A 19,984-nucleotide genomic window follows, 5' to 3' on the forward strand; every position below is an offset into this window, starting at 1 on the left:
GGGGTCACAAGGGGTCAAATGTTGCAGATGCTGGGGTCTGTATGAAAAACCAAAAAACTTTGCTGGAAATCACAGCAGGTCCGGCCGCATCTGTGCAGAGAGAACAAGCCAACGATGACTTGAGTCTGGATGACTCTACGTCAGGTGGGGTTACATGTAGCGTGACATGAACCCAAGATCCCGGTTGAGGCCGTCCTCATGAGTGCGGAACTTGGCTATCAGTTTCTGCTCGACGATTTTGCGTTGTCGTGTGTCTCGAAGGCCGCCTTGGAGAATGCTTACCCGAAGATCGGAGGCTGAATGTCCTTGACTGCTGAAGTGTTCCCCGACTGGGAGATTTCTACTGCCTCCCAAAGATACACAAAGCCAACACACCCGGACGTCCTATCGTATCAGGCAATGGAACCCTGTGTGAGAACCTCTCTGGATACATCGAGGGCATCGTACAGGGAACCCCCAGCTTCTGTCGCGACACTACAGACTTCTTACAGAAACTCAGCACCCACGGACCAGTTGAACCAGGAACACTCCTCGCCACGATGGACGTCTCGGCACTCTACACCAGTATTCTCCACGATGACGGCATCGCTGCGACAGCCTCAGTACTCAACACCAACAACAGCCAATCTCCAGACGCCATCCTACAACTCATCCGCTTCATCGTTGGCCACAATGTCTTCACCTTCGACAACCAGTTCTTTACCCAAACACACGGAACAGCCATGGGGGCCAAATTCGCACCCCAATACGCCAACATCTTCATGCACAAGTTCGAGCAAGACTTCTTCGCTGCACAGGACCTCCAACCAACGCTATACACCAGATACATCGACAACATTTTCTTCCGATGAACCCACGGCGAAGAATCACTGAAAAGACTACACGATGACATCAACAAGTTCCATCCCACCATCAAACTCACCATGGACTACTCCTCAGAATCGGTTTCATTCTTGGACACACGAATCTCCATCAAAGACGGACACCTCAGCACTTCACTCTACCGCAAGCCCACGGACAACCTCACGATGCTCCACTTCTCCAGCTTCCACCCTAACCACGTTAAAGAAGCCATCCCCTATGGACAAGCCCTGCGAATACACAGGATCTGCTCAGACGAGGAGGAACGCGATGGACACCTACAGACGCTGAAAGATGCCCTCGTAAGAATGGGATATGACGCTCGACTCGTCGATCGACAGTTCCGACGGGCCACAGCGAAAAATCGCATAGACCTCCTCAGAAGACAAACACGGGACACAACCAACAGAGTACCCTTCGTCGTCCAGTACTTCCCCGGAGCGGAGAAACTACGCCATGTTCTCCGCAGCCTTCAACATGTCATCGACGACGACAAACACCTCGTTAAGGCCATCCCCACGCCTCCACTATGCGCCTTCAAACAGCCGCCTAACCTCAGACCATCGTTCGCAGCAAATTACCCAGCTTTCAGGAGAACAGCGACCACACCGCCACACAACCCTGCCACGGGACCATGCAGACACTGTGACAACAGATGAACGGACACTGCACAACAATCGCCAGGCAGGAGTGTTCCATCTCAGTCGGGGAACACTTCAGCAGTCAAGGACATTCAGCCTCCGATCTTCGGGTAAGCATTCTCCAAGGCGGCCTCCGAGACACACGACAACGCAAAATCGTCGAGCAGAAACTGATAGCCAAGTTCCACACTCATGTCACGCTACATGTAACCCCACCTGACGTAGAGTCATCCAGACTCGAGTCGTCGTTGGCTTGTTCTCTCTGCACAGATGCGGTCGGACCTGCTGTGATTTCCAGCAAAGTTTTTTGGTTTTTTTCTGTTTTTCATGCAGACCCCAGCATCTGCAACATTTGACCCCTTGTGACCTCACCTCATTGTTCTTTGATGTAATGTTTTCCTGACTGACCTGTTTGGACACCATTCACACCTTTGATTGCTGTGATTATCTCTCTGCCGAGGTGTGATAAAGGGCAGTTAGAAAGATTACCTATAATCATCTGGCAGTTTTCTCTGACTATATATGCTGTGCCTGTATGCTTCTCTTCACTTCACCTGACGAAGGAGCAGCGCTCCGAAAGCTAGGGTAGGGTAGTTAGAATGCTTTGCACTATCGGGGAACACGGTCATCACCAAGCAGCTTTGGAAAAAAAGAAAGAAAAACTTACTTTTATATAGTGCCTTTCTCGACCACCGGACATCTCAACACGCTTTACAGCCAATTAAGTACCTTTTGAAGTGGAGTCACTGTTGTAATGTGGGAAATGTGGCAGCCAATTTGCGCACAGCAAGCTCCCACAAACAGCAATGTGATAATGACCAGACAATCTGTTTTAGTGATGTTGATTGAGGGATAAATATTGGCCCCATTCACTGGGGAGAACCCCCCTGCTCTTCTTCAAAATAGTGCCAATGGATCGTTTATGTCCACCTGAGAGAGCAGACGGGGCCTCGGCTTAACGGCACCTCCGACAGTGCAGCACTCCCTCAGCACTGCACTGGAGTGTCAGCCTGGATTTTATGTGTTCAAGTCCCTGGAGTGGGACTTGGAACACACAAATCTAGGCTTTGATCAGGGTGTGTGTTGTGCAGGAAGACCGAGAAAGGGAAATGAGAGAAAATAACTTAAAGAATATAGAGTCTCATCCAGGGAACCAAAGCAGGGGTTGGGGGGGGGGGGGGGAAGTATGAGTGCATAAGGCAGGCCACTGCACTGAGAGTAATGGCCATGGCCCAGCTATTGGGGTGGGCGGAGGGAGTGGGAAAGAGAAAGGTTTAGATGGTCATTTAATGTGTGCACCCATGTATAATGTAACCCATTGTTTGTGCACCAATATAAATGTTCAAAAATGATTGGGAACAATTAAGAGCCCCTTATCTTCGCTGGATGGAGTAAGGCTGCCCAGATCAAAATGGACCACAATACCTAGCTCTATCTTGAGGGTTGCTTCGATTGGTCAGAGTCCATCACCAAACCTTGAGCCTTGGAGGGGACACAACGCAGATTGATGGCGAGTGGAGCAGTTGGATTAGTTTGGGATTGAGCTTGGGGGAAGAGAGCGGGGTGGTGGGATTAGTTTGGAATTGCTACAGGGCCTGGGGGAGAGAACGGGATGGTGGGATTAATACAGGTCTTTTGGGAGAGAGTAGGGCAGTGGGATTAGTTTAGGATTGATACAGGGCGATGGGGAGCGAGCGGGGATTAGTTTGGCATTTGCCCAGCAAAGAGCTTTTGCTTTTTGTGGTATATATCAATGATTTGGACTTGAATGTAGGAAGTGTGATTAAGAAGTTTGCAGATACAAAAATTGGCCGTGTGGTTGATAATAAACAAGAAAGCTGCAGACTGCAGGAAGATATCAATGGACTCGTCAGGTGGGCAGAACAGTGGCAAATGAAATTCAATCTGGAGAAGTGTGAGATAATGCATTTGGAGAGGGCTAACAAGGCAAGGGAAAACACTATAAATGGTAGGACACTGAGAAGTGGAGAAGATCAGAGGGACCTTGGAGTGCATGTCCACAGATCCCTGAAGGTAGCAGGACAGGTAGATAAGGTGGTTAAGAAGGCATATGGGATACTTGCCTTTATTAGCTGAGGCATAGAATAGGGAGGTTATGCTTGAACTGTATAAAACACTAGTTAGGCTGCAGCTAGAATACTGCGTGCAGTTCTGGTCACCACATTACAGGAAGGATGTGATTGCACTAGAGGGGGTGCAGAGGAGATTTACGAGGATGTTGCCTGGGCTGGGGAATTTTAGCTATGAAGAAAGATGGGATAGGCTGCTATTGTTTTCTTTGGAACAGAGGAGGCTGAGGGGAGACCTAACTCAGGTGTATAAAATTATGAGGAGCCTAGAGAGTGGATCGGAAGGACCTATTTCCCTTTGCAGAGAGGTTAATAACCAAGGGCCATAGATTTAAAGTAATTGGCAGAAGGATTCGAGGGAACTGCCTGACAGGGTGGTAGAGGCAGAAACCCTCATCACATTTAAAAAGTACTTGGGATATGCACTGGAAGGACCAAGAGCTGGAAAGTGGGATTAGGGTGGATAGCAATTTATCGACTGGCACGGACACGATGTGCTGTAAATTTCTATATGATTCTATAGCACAGACTCTAGCCCGAGCGGGCCAGAGATTGAATCTGGTTGTGACAGTTTAATGTAAAGTGGCTGGAGGGAGATCACAGGACAGGGCGGGGTCAGTGCGAGGCCTTCCCACCGCCAGCAGAACTACACCTCCCGGCAGGCCTTGCGCCAGGGCCTACACCTCCCGGCAGGCCTTGCGCCTGGGCCTACACCTCCCGGCAGGCCTTGCGCCTGGGCCTACACCTCCCGGCAGGCCGTGCGCCTGGGCCTACATTTCCCGGCAGGCCGTGCGCCTGGGCCTACATCTCCCGGCAGGCCGAGCGCCAGGGCCTACACCTCCCGGCAGGCCGTGCGCCGGGGCCTACATCTCCCGGCAGGTTCCGCGGCCGCACCCGGTTTCCATGGCACCGGGGCCCACCGGACTCTCGCCGAGTGAGCAGCCGAGGGCCGGGTAACTGAGGCGGCCGGCAGGAAGATGTGCTGTGCCCGGCCCGTCTTGCGGAGACAGGCGGTGGAATGATCCACAGATACAGCCGGAGGCCGGTCTGTACCACCCCGGAGATGTGAGTACCGGGGGCCGCGGGCCGGGGTCACTGGGCAGGGCCGGGATACACAGAGCCTGGAGCCGCTCACCCGACCCTCGGATTCCTCGGTTGTTCTATTGGATCCTGGCTGAGCTCCATCCTCGGTTCAGTCAATGCAATCTATCAGGACTCCACAAATCTTGGCCAGGACACCTGGAGAAATCCCCTGCTCTTCGTGCCGTGGGATCTTTTACATCCACCTGAGAGGTTTAACGTCACATCCAAAAGGCGGCACCTCCGACAGTGCAGCGCTCCCGCAGCACTGCACTGGAGTGACAGCCTGCATTATGGGCTCAAGTCTCTGGAGTGACAGCCTGCATTATGGGCTCAAGTCTCTGGAGTGACGGCCTGCATTTTGGGCTCAAGTCTCTGGCGTGGGCCTTGAACCCACAACCTTCTGACTCAGAGGCGAGAGAGTGCTGCCCACTGAGCCGCGGCCGACCGGTTGTTGCTCCGTATCCCTGGATACCCTTGCCCAACAAACCTATCAATCTCAGTCCTGAAATTTTCAATTGACCGCCAGACTCCACAACTTTTGGAGGAAAGCGTGCCAGATTTCCACAACCCTTTGTGTGAAGAAATGCTTCCTTATCTTCTTCTGGCATGTAAACTGTAAGCAGGTAGTAAGAGGCGGGGTGGGGCCTATTAGCGACAAAGAAGCTGATACATGCTTAGAGGCACAGGGCAAGGCTCGAATACTCAATGAGTACTTTGTATCGGTGTTGACTAAGAAGGTGGATGCTGACAAAATAGTGGAAAAGATAGAAGCAATGGAAGGGGTGAAAATTGATAGATAGAAAGGCTGGGTGTGCTTAAATTGGATAAGTCGACTGGTCCAGATGGCTTGCATCCCAAATTGCTAAGGAAATTGCGGGAGGAGATAGCGGAAGGGCTTGCCATAATTTTCCAATCTTCCCTAGATGCGGGGGTGGTGCCTGAGGATTGGAAAGTGGCAAATCTGACACCATTGTTCAAGAAAGGGTGTAAGGACAATCCTAGTAACTGAAAGGCCGTTCAGTTTAACGTCAGTGGTGGGTAAAGTTTTTTAAAAACAATAATCTAGGATAAAATTAATGGACACTTGGAGAGGTTTAAGCTAATTAAGGAGTGCCAACACAGATTTGTAAAAGGCAGATCATGTTTGACTAATTGAATTTTTCATGAAGTAACAGGAAGGATCAATGAAGGGAATGCAATGGATGTTGTCTACATGGATTTTAGGAAGGCGTTTGACAAAGTACCACCTAGAAGGCTGCTTAACAAAATTGAGGCTCATGTGGGTCACTGGCAGCTTGGATAAGGAATTGGCTTAAGGATAGAAAACAGCGAGTTGTGGTAAATGGCTGTTTTTCAGACTGGAGGATCGTAGACAGTGGTGTTCCTCAAGGGTCAGTGCTGGGGCCACTGCTTTTTTTGATGTATATAAATGACCTGCATATTGGAATTCTAAATTTGCCGATGACACCAAACTTGGGATGTGGCAAACAGTGAGGATGATATCAATTGACTGCAACAGGACATAGAAAGGCTAGCAGAATGGGCAGCCAAGTGGCAGATGGAATTTAATACAGAGAAGTGTGAGGTGATGCATATTGGCAGAAGGAACAGGGAGAGGCAATATACACTTAATGGCACAGTTTTAAAGAGTGTGCAGGGACAGAGGGACCTGGGAGTTAATGTGCATAGGTCCCTGAAGGTGGCAGGACATATTGAGAGAGTGGTTAGCAAAGCATATGGGATCTTGCGTTTCATAAATGGAGGTATTGAGTACAAAAGTAGAGAAGTTATGCTGAATCTTTATAAAGCGCTGGTTAGGCCACAACTGGAGAATTGCGTCCAGTTCTGGTCACCACACTTTAGGAAGGATGTGAAGGTCCTTGAGAGGGTGCAGAGGAGATTTACCAGAATGTTTCTGGGGATGGGGGCTCTTAGCTACAAGGACAGGTTGGAGAAGCTTGTTCCCACTAGTTGATGGTACAAGGACTAGGGGACACAGATTTAAGGTTTTGGGCAACAGATACGGGGGGATGTGAGGAAAAAACCTTTTTATGCAGCGAGTGGTGAGGACCTGGAACTCGCTGCCGACGGAAGTGGTGGAAGCGGACCCACTCAATGTTTTCAAGGGGAGACTGGATAGGCACTTGAGGGAAATAAACTTGCAGGGCTATGGTGATAGAGCGGGGGAATGGGACTGACTGGATTGCTCTACAGAGAGTCGGCACGGACTCAATGGGCCGAATGGCCTCCTTCTGGGCCGTGATAACTCTTATGATGTCACTCGTAAATGGCCTGGCTCTAATTTAATGCTTGTACCCCTTGTTCTGTATGGGATGTGGGCATCGTGGGCACGGCCAGCATTTATTGCCCATCCCTAGCTGCCCTTGAGAAGGTGGCGGTGAGCCCACTTCTTGATCTGCTGCAGTCCGTGTGGTGAAGGTGCTCCCACAGTGCTGTGCGGGAGGGAGTTCCAGGATTTTGACCCAGCGACGATGAAGGATCGGCCGATATATTTCCAAGTCAGGATGGTGTGTGACTTGGTGGGGAACTTGGAGGTGGTGGTGTTACCATGACCCTGCTGCCCTTGTCCTTCTAGGTGGAAGAGGTCGTGGGTTTGGGAGGTGCTGCCAAAGAAGCCTTGGCAAGATGCTGTAGTGGTGGAGAAAGTGTATTTTTAAGGTGGTGGATGGGGTGCCGATCAAGCGGGCTGCTTTGTCCTGGATGGTGTCGAGCTTCTTGAGTGTTGTTGGAGCTGCACTCATCCAGGCAAGTGGAGAGTATTCCATCACACTCCTGACTTGTGCCTTGTAGATGTTGGAAAAGCTTTGGGGAATCAGGGGGTGAGACACTCGCTGCAGAATACCCAGCCTCTGACCCGCTCTTGTTACCTCGGTATTTATGTAGCTGGTGCAGTTAAGTTTCTGGTCAATGGTAACCACCCCCCAGGATGTTGATGGTGGGCGATTCGGCGATGGTAATGCAGTTGAATGTCAAGGGATGGTGATTTGACTCTTGCTTGTTGGCGATGGTCATTGCCTAGCACTTGTGTGGCGTTAATGTTATTTGCCACTTATCAGCCCAAGTCTGAATGTCATCCACATCTTGCTGCATGCGGGCATGGACTGCTTCATTATCTGAGGAGTTGCGAATGGAACTGAACACTGCAGTCATCAGCGAACATCCCCACTTCTGACCTTATGATGGAGGGAAAGTCATTAATGAAGCAGCTGAAGATGGTTGGGTCTCGGACACTGTCCTGAGGAACTCCTGCAGCGATGTCCTGGGGCTGAGATAATTGACCTCCAACAACTGTAACCATCTTCCTTTGTGCTAGGTATGACTCCAGCCAGTGGAGAGTTTTCCCCTGATTCCCATTGACTTCAATTTTACTAGGGCTCCTTGATGCCACACCCGGTCAAATGCTGCCTTGATGTCAAGGGCAGTCACTCTCGCCTCACCTCTGGAATTCAGCTCTTTTATCCATGTTTGGACCAAGGCTGTAATGAGGTCTGGAGCCAAGTGGTCCTGACAGAACCCAAGCTGAATATTGGTGAGCAGGTTATTGGTGAGTAAGTGCCGCTTAATAGCACTGTTGATGAAACCTTCCATCACTTTGCTGATGATTGAGAGTCGACTGATGGGGTGATAATTGGCCGGATTGGATTTGTCCTGCTTCCTGTGGCTAGGACATACCTGGACAGCTTTTCACATTGTCGGGTAGATGCCAGTGTTGTAGCTATACTGGAGCAGCTTGGCTAGAGGCGCGGCTAGTTCTGGAGCACAAGTCTTCAGCACGACAGCCGGGATGTTGTCGGGGCCCATAGCCTTTGCTGTATCCAGTGCGCTCAGCCATTTCTTGATATCGTGTGGAGTGAATCGAATTGGCTGAAGACTGGCTTCTGTGATGGTGAGGACCTCGAGGAGGCTGATATGGATCATCCACTCGGCCTTCTGGCTGAAGATGGTTGCAAACACTTCATCCTTGTCTTTTGCACTCGTGCTGGGCTTCGCCATCATTGAGGATGGGGATTTTCATGGAGCTTCCTCCTCCTGTCAGTTGTTTAATCGCCCACCACCATTCACGACTGGATGTGGCAGGATTGCAGAGCTTTGATATGATCTGTTGATTGTTCGATCGCTTAGCCCTGTCTAGAGCATGCTGCTTCCACTGTTTAGCATGCATGTAGTCCTGTGTTGCAGTTTCCCCAGGTTGGCACCTCATTTTAAGATACGCCTGGTGCTGCTCCTGGCATGCTCTTCTGCACTCCTCACTGAACCAGGATTGGTCCCCTGGCTTGATGGTAATGGTAGAGTGAGGGATATGACGGGCTATGAGGTTACAGATTGTGGTGGAATACAATTCTGTTGCTGCTGATGGCCCACAGTGCCTCATGGATGTTCAGTTTTGAGCTGCTAGATCTGTTCTGAATCTATCCCATTTCTTCTTCTTAGGCAGTCCCTCAGAACCGAGGATGACTTGCTTCCACATTAAAAATGAGTTCTCAGGTGACTGATGAGTCCAATGCGGGACCTACAGTCTCTGTCACAGGTGTGGCAGACGGTGGTTCAAGGGGCGGGTGGGTGGGATGCTTGGGTTGACGTGCGCTCCTTCTGCTGTTTGCGCTTGGCTTCCGCTTGCTCCCAGTGAAGAGACTCAAGGTGTTCGGTGCCTTCTCGGATGCTTCTCCTCCACTTTGTACGGTCTTGGGCCAGGGATTCCCAGGTGTCGGTGGGGATGTTGCACTTTTTCAAGGAGGCTTTGAGGGTGTTCTTGAAGCGATTCTTTTGCCCACCTGGGGCTCTCTTGCCGTGTCGGAGCGCCGAGTAGAGCGCTTGTTTTGGGAGTCTCGTATCGGGCATGCGGACGATGTGACCCGCCCATCGGAGCTGATCGAGTGTGATCAAAGCTTCGATGCTGGGGATGTTGGCCTGAGCGAGAACACTGAGGTTGGTGCGCCTATCCTGCCAATGGATTTGCAGGATCTTGCGGAGGCAGCGTTGGTGGTACCTCTCCAGTGCTTTGAGGTGCCTGCTGTACATGGTCCATGTCTCTGAGGCATACAGCAGGGCAGGAATTACTACTGCTCTGTAGACCATGAGCTTGGTGCCGGGTTTGAGGTCCTGGTCTTCAAACACTCTCTTTCTCAGGCGACCGAAGGCTGCACTGGCACACTGAAGGCGGTGTTGGACTTCGTCATCGATGTCTGCCCTTGTCGACAGCACGGTGGTAGTGCCACACAACACGATGGAGGGTGTCCTCAGTGTAAAGACGGAACTTTGTCTCCGCAAGGAGTGTGCAGTGGTCACTGCTACCAGTGCTGTCATGGACAGATGCATTTGGTGAGGATGAGGTCAAGTAGGTTTTTCCCCTCTTGGTTCTCTCACCACCTGCCACAGGCCCAGTCTGGCAGCGATGTCCTTCCGGACTCGGCCAGCTCGGTCAGTAGTGGCGCTACCGGGCCTCTCTTGGTGGAAGTCCCCCACCCAGAGTACATTCTGTGCCCTTGCTACTCTCAGTGTTTCTTCCAAGTGGTGTTCAACATGGCGGAGTACTGATTCATCAGCTGAGGGAGGGCGCTAGGTGGTAATCAGAAGTTTCCTCGCCCATGCTTGACCTGAAAACCATGAGACTTCATGGGGTCTGGAGTCAATGTTGAGGACTCCTTCCCGACTGTATACCACTGTACTGTCATCTCTGGTGGGGCTGTCCTGCCGGTGGCATAGGACATACTCAGGGATGGTGATGGAGGAGTCTGGGCTGAAAGGTATGGGTTTGTGAGTATGACTATGTCATGACTAGTTGTTGCTTGACTAGTCTGTGGGACAGCTCTCCCAATTTTGACACAAGGTCAGTCGACTTTGCAGGGTCGACAGAGCTGGTTGTGCCGTTTTCGTGTCCGAAGCCGGTGCCTAGGTCAATGCCGGGTGGTCCATCCTGTTTTATTCTTATTGGCTTGCGAGGCCATTTCAGAGGGCAGTTAAGAGTCAACCACATTGCTGTGCACCTGGAGTCACATATAGGCCAGACCGGGTAAGGACGGCAGATTTCCTTCCCTAAAGGACATTCGTGAACCAGACGGATTTTTATGACAATCTGATAATTTTATGGTCACCATTACTGATACTAGTTTTTTTCTCCAGATTTATTTAATTAACTGAATTTAAATTCCCCAGCTGCCGCGGTGGGATTTGAACTCACGTCTCTGGATTACTAATCCAGTAACATAACCACTATCCTATCATTCCCGTACAGTAGCTTTTAGTGATTTGTGTACATGGACACCAAAATCCCTTTGCTGCTCCACAGTTTCTCGTCTCTCACCATTAAGGAAATACAGGAAACTTTCAATTTACCGGCACCTAAATAACCGGAAATCTCGGTTAACCGGCAAAATTCAGGAGTAGGTTCAGGTAACTTTTATTACTTGCCTTCCTCCATGTGTTGCTGTGCAAGGGTGTGGCTGCAGCTGTTGCTAAGCCACAGAGACGCTTGCAACTTGTGGCCATTGTTTTGAACCTGTTGCTAAGCAACAGGGTTTGTTGCTTTATACGGAGCTCTCAGCTCCGTATCTTTTACTATAGCGTTCGGTTATCCGGAATTTTTGATGAACCGGCACCACGTCGGTCCCGTCCGTGCCGGATACCAGAAAGTTTCCTGTACCTTGATTTATCTTGCTAGGATCTAAAGTGAATGACCTCACACTTCCCCACTTTGTACTCTATCTGGCACAGTTTTGGCCATTCACTTAATCTGTCGATGTCCCTTTGCAACTTTCTGCTCCCATCTGCACAACTTTCTGTGCCTCCTAAATTGTTGTTATCTGGAAACCTCGATATACAATTCTATTCCTTCCTACGAGTCATTGATAGATATGGTGAAAAGCTGAGGCCCCTGTACAGATTCTTGGGGAACTTGTGACATAGTGCTTTTACTTTTGCTAAACTCCTGCTGGTATCACTTGGGCCTCTTCCGCTCCCATTGCGTCCACTAGCATCTCTCCTTCCTACTATCCCACCTCTTCCACTTTGAACTACCTGCAGACCCCCTATATCCCCCTTTTGACTGCTGTCATTTGCATTACGCTGAACCTGCCATCCACTCTGCCTCTCAGTCGCTCCAACCAAGAGCATGTGGTGAGAGGCCGGAGCCCCCTTCAGCCTCACTGTTTCCGTCCAGCCTGTCATCCTATCTGTTTCCTTCAGAGGCTTTGTTTCCTTTCAAAATTCAACTTTCAAAAAATAAAATTAGGATGAGGAAAGACTGTCAGTATGAGCAATTAGTCTGTGTTACAGTTGTAAAAAAAAATGCATTTCCCTTTTCTGACTCAGTGAAATAACAAATTGGCTTCAAAATTCAACTGGTGTTTATTTTTGAAAACTGAACTATTGGTCAGAAGAAGGACATTCTGTCTCTCTCTATGACCACAGTGTCTCATTGCTCTTTTTGCTATATATTAATGAACTGTACTTGGGTATAAGAGAGACAATTTTTCAAAGTATACAAAAAACTCGGAGATGTAGTAAACAGTGAGGAAGATAGTAGCAGACATCATGAGGACGTAGACTAGTGAAATGGGCAAACACATGGCAAATGCAATTTAATGCAGGGAAGTGTGAAGTGATGAATTTTGGTGGGAAGAACGAGGAGAGGCAATATAAACTAAATGGTACAATGTTAAAGGAGATGCAGGAACAGACACACCGGGGGGTGTCTGTACACAAATCTTCCAAGGTGGTACGGCAAGTTGAGAAAGCTGTTAGAAAAGCAAATGGGATCATTGGCTTTATAAATAGAAGCATAGAGCAAGGAAGTTGTGCTAAACTTTTATAAATCACTGGTGGGCTTCAGCTGGAGCATTGAGTCCAATTCTTGGCCCCACACTTTTAGGAAGGATGTCAAGGCCTTGGAGAGGGTGCAGAGGAGATTTACCAGAATGGTATCTGGGATGAGGGACTTCAGTGATGTGGAGAGACTGGAGGAGCTGGGGATGTTCTCCTCAGAGCACAGAAGGTAAAGAGGAGATTTGATAGAGGTGTTCAAAATTGAGAGGTTTTTGTCGAGTAAATCGGGAGAAACTGTTTGCAGTGGCAGAACGGTCGGTAACCAGGACACCGATTTTAAGATAATTGGCGCAAAATTCAGGGGAGGTGAGGGGAATGTTTTTTTGTGATCTGAAATGCACGGCCTGAAAGGGCGGTGGAAGCAGATTCAGCAATAACTTTCAAACGGGAATTGGATAAATAGTTGAAAAGGAGAACTTTGCAGGGCTGTGGGGAAAAAACAGGAGAGCGCGGGTAGCGGTGAGCCAGAAGCGCAGAGTGCGGGTAGCGGCGAACCAGGAGTGCAGAGTGCGGGTAGCCCAGAATGAGACCAGTCACACCTGCCCCTTTGCTGAATCTTCAACTGAAGTGCTCTGACCCCCTTTCCCTGTATCCTTGTACATTCCTCATTTTCAAATACTTATTCAATTTCCCTGTAAATGAACTTATGGTCACAGCCTCAATAGCCACTTGCGCTGAAGCATTCCAAGTTCTAATAACTATTTTCAAGGGATAATCCTGTCTGTTCTCCTTTGTTATTGATTTATTGACCAGTGGAAACAATATAATGTTGCAAAGAATAGTAGTAAGCCTGAGGATTGGGAGAGCTTTAGAAACCAGCAAAAAACTAATAAGGGAGAAAATCGAATATGAGAGTAAATTAGCAAGAAATATAAGCACAGATTGTAAGAGCTTCTATAAGTATGTAAAAAGCAAGCATTGGTCCCTTAGAGGTTGAGACAGGAGAAATTATATTGGGGAACAAGGAAATGACAGAGATTTTAAACAAATATTTTGTATCTGTCTTCACAGTAGAAGACACAAAGTATGCCAAAAATAGTGGGGAACCAAGAGGCTAAGGAGGGTGAGGAACTTAATTTTTTTTTTTTTTTTTTTTTTAATATCAGTAGAGAAAAAGTACTTCAAAAACCAGTGGGACTAAATGCCGACAAATCCCTTGGACTTGATGGCCTACATCCTAGGGTTCTGAACGAGGTGGCAGAAGAGATAGTGGATGCATTGGTTGTGATCTTCCAAAATTCCCTAGATTCTAGAATGGTCCCAGCGGATTGGAAGGTAGCAAATGTAACCCCACTATTCAAGAAGGGAGGCAGAGAAAAAACAGGGAACTACAGGCCAGTTAACCTGACATCAGTCATTGGGAAAATGCTGGAATCCATTGTTAAGGAAATGGTATCGGGGCACTTACATCATCATATGATTAGGCGGAGTCAACATGGTTTTATGAAAAGGAAATTGTGTTTAACAAATTTATTAGAGTTTCTTGAGGATGTAACTAACAGAGTAGATAAAGGGGAACCAGTGGATGTAGTATATTTGGATTTCCAAAAAGGCATTCCATAAGGTGTGACATAAAAGGTTGTTATGCAAGATAAGGGCACATGAGGTTGTGGGTAAGATATTAGCATGGATCGAGGATTGGTTAACGGACAGAAAACAGAGAGTCGGGATAAATGGGTCATTTTCTGGTTGGCAGGCTGTAATGAGTGGGGTGCCACAAGGATCAGTGCTGGGGCCTCAGCTATTTACAATCTATATTAATGACCTAGATGAAGGGACTGAGTGTAATGTATCCAAGTTTGCTGTCAATACAAAGCTTGGTGGGAAAGGAAGCTGTGAGGAGGATACACAGAGCCTGCAAAGGGATATAGACTGGTTCAGTGAGTGGGCAATAAGGTGGCAGATGGAGTAAAGTGTGGGGAAATGTGAGGTTATTTGGTAGGAAGAATAGAAAAACAGAATCTTTTTTAAATGGTGAGAAACTATTAAATGTTGGTGTTCAGTGAGATTTGGGTGTCCTCGGACAGGAAACACAGAGAGTTAGCCTGCAGGTACAGCAAGCAATTAGGAAGACAAATGGCATGTTGGCCTTTACTGCTAGAGGGAGCACAAGAGTAAGGAAGTCTTGCTACAATTGTACAGGGCTTTGGCGAGACCACACCTGGAGTACTGTGCACAGTTCTGGTCTCCTTATCTAAGGAAGGATATAACTTGCCTTAGAGGCGGTGCAATGAAGGTTCACTAGATTGATTCTTGGGATGAGAGGGCTGTCCTATGAGGAAAGATTGAGTAGATTGGGCCTGTACTCTCTGGAGTTTAGAAGAATGAGAGGTGATCTCATTGAAACATGCAAGATTCCGATAGATGCTGAGAGGTTGTTTCCCCTGGCTGCAGTGTCTAGAACTAGGGGGCATAGTCTCAGGATAAGGGGTCAGCCTTTTAAGACTGAGATGAGGAATTTCTTCATTCAGGGTTGTGAATCTTTGGAATTCTCTACCCCAGAGGGCTGTGGAGGCTCAGTCGTTGAGTATATTCAAGACTGAGATCGATAGATTTTTGGACTCCCGGGGAATCGAGCGATATGGGGATTGGGCAGGAAAGTGGAGTTGAGGTGGAAGATCAGCCACGATCTTATTGAATAGCAGAGCAGGCTCGAGGGGCTGAATGGCCTCCTCCTCCTCCAAATTCTTATGTTCTTATCTCTTCCTATTTACCCTCAATCTTTCATCATTTCAAAGAGCACTGTCGGATCCCACCTTAACCTGCACTGTTCCAGTGGGGAAAGTCCCAATTTTTCAAGCCTTCCTAACTATAACCTCTTATTAGGGGTACGGTAGCATAGTGATTATGTTATTGGACTAGTAATCCAAAGGCCTGGACTAATGATCCAGAGACGTGAGTTCAAATCCCACCATGGCAGCTGTGAATTTAAATTCAGTTAATTAAATAAATCTGTAATTAAAAAGCTAATATCAGTAATGGTAACCATGAAACTACCGATTGTCGTAAAAACCCAACTGGTTCACTGATGTCCGCTAGGGAAGGAAATCTACCGTCCTTCCCCGGTCTGGCCGATATGTGACTCCAGACGCACAGCAATGCGGTTGACTCTTAACTGCCCTCTGAAATGGTCCAGCAAGCCACTCAGTTATATCAAACTGCTACGACAAAGTTAGCAGTGTGGGAGTACAGGAAACTTTAGTTTATTCGGAGGTTAAATGTCCGGAAAGCGCTCTCTGCCGGCAAAATTCAGGAGTCGGTTCAGATAATTTTTTTTCTTTTTGTTGCTTCTTTTCTCCAGTCCTGGCTCTGCAAGCGTCTCTAGCTAAGCAACAGCTTCAGCTAGACGCTTGCAAGCTGCGCTGACTGTTTTGAAGCTGTTGCAAGCAACAGGGTTTGTTGCTTCACACGGAGCTCTGAGCTCCGTATGTTTTAACATTAGCGCTGGTTTCTACAGCAGTTTTGATCTAACGGCACCAGCTCGGTCCCGTCGGTGCCGGATACCAGAAAGTTTCCAGTACCTTCACCACAGGGCTACAGCGGTTCAAGAAGGCAGCTCACCACCATCGTCTCTAGGGCAATTAGAGATGGGCAATAAATGCTGGCCTTGCCAGCGATGCCCAGATCCCGTGAACGAATAAATAAAAAAAATTAAATTCCTGGTGTCATTTGAATCTTCACCCTTTTGCTGTAATATTCTTGTGCAGCTGTGCTTGAATCATAGAATCATCGAAAGTTACAGCACGGAAGGAGGCCATTTCGGCCCATCGTGTCCGCGCCGGCCAACAAAGAGCTATCCAGCCTAATCCCACTTCCCAGCTCTTGGTCCGTAGCCCTGCAGGTTACAGCATCCCAAGTGCACATCCAAGTACTTTTTTAAATGTGATTAGGGTTCCTGCCTCTACCACCCTTTCAGGCAGTGAGTTCCAGACCCCCACCACCCTCTGGGGGAAGAAATTTCCCCTCAAATCCCCTCTAAACCTTCCACCAATTACTTTTAATCTGTGCCCCCTGGTTTTTGACCCCTCTGCTAAGGGAAATAGGTCCTTTCTATCCACTTTATCTAGGCCCCTCATAATTTTATATACTTCAATAAGGTCTCCCCTCCGCCTCCTCTGTTCCAAGGAAAACAGACCCAGCCTATCCAGTCTTTCCTCATAGCTAAGATTCTCTACTCCCAGCAACATCCTTGTAAATCTCCTCTGTACCCTCTCTAGTGCAAGCACATCTTTCCTGTAATGTGGTGACCAGAACTGCACGCAGTACTCTAGCTGAGGCCTAACTAGTGTTTTATACAGTTGAAGCATAACCCCCCTGCTCTTGTATTCTATGCCATGGCTCTTAACCACCTTATCCTCCGGATCTCCTCCTTGAATGCCTCCCACTGCTCTGACACTGATTTACCTTCAAGTAGCTGTTTCCAGTCCACTATGGCTAAATCCCCTCTGAGCTTGGCAATTTAGAAATTTTATTCCTGGTCTATCCTTGTCCTTTTCCATAACTACCTTAAATCTAACAGAATTATGGTCACTAGCACCAAAATGCTCCCCCACTGATATGCCTTCTACCTGCCCAGCTTCATTCCCTAAAACTAAGTCCTTCTGGGGCTTGCTACATACTGGCTAAAAAAGTTCTCCTGGATGTATTTTAGGAATTCCGCACCCTCTATACCCTTCACACTAATTTTATCCCTGTTAATATTGGGGTAGTTGAAATCCCCTACAATTACTGCCCTATAGTTTTTGCACTTCTCAGAAATTTGTCCACATATTTGCTCTTCTATCTCCCTCTCACTGTTTGGGGGTCTGTAGTACACTCCCAGCAGTGGGATCGCCCCTTTTTTGTTTTTCAATTCGACCCATATGGCCTCGTTTGATGATCCCTCCAACATACCATCCCTCCTCACAGCTGTAATAGTTTCTTTAATCAATACCGCAACCTCCCCTCCTCCCTTTTCACCTCCCTCTCTATCCCATCTGAAAATCCTGTAACCAGGAATGTTGAGCTGCCATACCTGCCCCTCTTTCAGCCACGTCTCTCTAATAGCTATAATATCATAGTCCCAAGTATCTACCTGTGCCCTCAGCTCATCTGCCTTGTTTGCTTTACTCCTTGCATTGAAGTACAGTATATACCATTTAGTACAGGCAAACCTCCTTGTTGACTACTATCTAGCCCTTGATTCCTCTGTCCTTCCAATTTACTTTCTATGTTTTTGTTTTCCAATTCCAGTTTTTTTTTTTCCCTCCCTACTGACTCTATTCTTAGGTTCCCATCCCTCTGCCAAGCTAGTTTAAACCCTCCCCAACAGCACTAGCAATCCCCCCCCCACCCCGCTAGGATATTGGTCCCAGCTCTGTTGAGGTGCAACCTGTCCGGCTTGTACAGGTCCCACCTCCCCCAGAAACAGTCCCAATGCCACAGGAATCTAACCCTCCTGCACCATCCTTCCAGCCACGCATTCATCTGCTCTATCCTCCTATTTCTGGACTCACTAGCACGTGGCACTGGGAGTAATCCAGAGATTACTACCTTTTGAGGTCCTGTTTTTTAATCTGACTCCTAGCTCCCTAAACTCTGCCTGCAGGACCTCATCCCTCTTTCTACCTATGTCATTGGTACCGATATGGACCACGACCTCTGGCTGTTCAAGCTCTGCACCCATTCGGTGACATCCTTGACCCTGGCACTAGGGAGGCAACATACCATCCTGGAGTCACGTCTGCGGCCGCAGAAACGCCTGTCTGCTCCCCTCACTATTGAATCCCCTACTGAAGGGATTATTACTAGTCCTAGCCCCTTTCGGGCCACCCCGGATCAGGCGTATTCCCCAGATGTTCACCTTCAACTGAAGTTAGTGATAGCCGAATCCTAAAAGACGCTTAATTGGGTCTAAAGGTCCAGACTATCTCTCCCTGAAGGAAAGGAACGACCTGAAGATGTTACCATCCTTCAGCTAGCACTTTTAATAAGTATAACTAGACTGTAACCTTCCGGATATTATGAGGGTCCGGAAAACTCCCCCAGAATTCTGCAACTCCTCACCAAAGAGTGTACAGAGATTGAGTTTGCGAGTTTGATACAGAAATACTATGTGAGACAATTCTAAAAAAATATAGATTTATTAAAGAACCGACATGTAGTTAACAGCTGGTGATTCAATCGCAACTTTAACAGTTCCAAAAACAAATAGCTTACAATTCTTATTCTCAGAGATCCTTATTCTCAAATCTTAACGTCGTTACATTTTTACATTCCTTACTTAGTCTTATTCCAGGATAGCCACCAAAATCAAATATCTTTGAAACCCGAGACTCAGAGTTGCAGGCTTACAGAGCCTCTGAAGCCGAGAATCGCTTTGCTCCTTCCAGCGAATTCTGTCTTCCTATTTGAAAGCTCTATATTCTCTTTTTTCAGTGGTATATCCTTTGAAGTTTTCTGCTGATGTAAGCTAATTATCTCCAGTAATTTTTCTGTTGACCCCTGCTATTTTTAGTCAGTTCAGCTTGCAGCATTCAGACTCGTGTCTCTCCTTTAGGTGTTCAAAACTTATCATCATAACAATATGACAGCAGCGGTTCTATTTGATGCCATTCTTACGAAGGACTTCTGTTTGTATCTTTTTACAACATGTAAATTAAAAACACTTCAACTAGGGTGATCTATGCAATTCTTATTTACCTCAGTTGGTTGTATTACAGACTTCGTGTCTCCTAGGTGTTCCAAGTTTAACACAAAAACAATGTAATGGCTGGTGCCTCCCGTGTTCCATTTGATGTTATTTTTACAAAGGCACATGTTTCTTTAATTTTATGTGTTTCTTTCCCGAAGTGTTGGTTTATGACACTTTTAACTGGGCATTCCATTGTGTTCCCTCCAAAGCTCAGATTTTCTGGAAGCTCTAACCCTCTGTTTCAATAGGGCTATTGTTTCAGTGTCAACAACTTATCTCAAAAGCCTGTATGCTGTTTACAGCTTTTGATTGTTAGGGCTTCACAGAATCACAGAAATCACAGAAACCCCACAGTGCAGATAGAGGCCATTTCGGCCCATCGAGCCTGCACCGACACATATCCCACCCGATCCCCGTAACCCCTACACATATCCCACCCTATCCCCGTAACCCCACGTATTTAATTCCCCTAACACTAAGGGTCAATTTATCATAGCCAATCAACCTAACCCGCACATCTTTGGACTGTGGGAGGAAACCGGAGCACCCGGAGGAAACCCACGCAAACACGGGGAGAATGTGCAAACTCCACACAGACAGTCACCTGAGGCCGGATTCGAACCCGGGTCCCTGGCGCTGTGAGGCAACAGTGCTAACCACCGTCATGTTTTAATAAAGTCAAAATTCTGTTCATAGGATGGTGTATTTTTCTGAATATGGCTATTTCTTCACACTACCACTATTGCTCTTCCACTGTTTTTCCTCCCCGCCCCGTGCCGAAGACTTGGCTCTGA

General features: G+C 47.8%; 1 protein-coding gene across 7 annotated transcripts in view; it reads left to right on the plus strand.

Annotated features, from left to right (window-relative positions):
- Window positions 1–4,411: 4,411 nt before the first annotated feature.
- fam149b1 (family with sequence similarity 149 member B1) overlaps window positions 4,412–19,984 on the plus strand; it is a 166,323-nt gene continuing 150,750 nt past the window's right edge. For 5 of the 7 annotated variants that reach the window (XM_085970124.1, XM_085970129.1, XM_085970130.1 and 2 more), the window contains exon 1: window positions 4,413–4,657. In XM_085970124.1, coding sequence (XP_085826250.1) covers window positions 4,611–4,657 — 47 coding nt within the window. In that variant the 5' untranslated portion in view covers window positions 4,413–4,610. Of the gene's footprint in view, window positions 4,658–19,984 lie in introns of all 7 variants that reach the window. The other 2 variants (XM_085970128.1, XM_085970126.1) reach the window with 2 other exon arrangements.

The sequence above is a fragment of the Somniosus microcephalus genome, chromosome 29 (assembly GCF_052327205.1).
Source record: "Somniosus microcephalus isolate GS21.2 chromosome 29, FLI_Smic_1.0, whole genome shotgun sequence".
Lineage (NCBI taxonomy): Eukaryota > Metazoa > Chordata > Chondrichthyes > Squaliformes > Somniosidae > Somniosus > Somniosus microcephalus.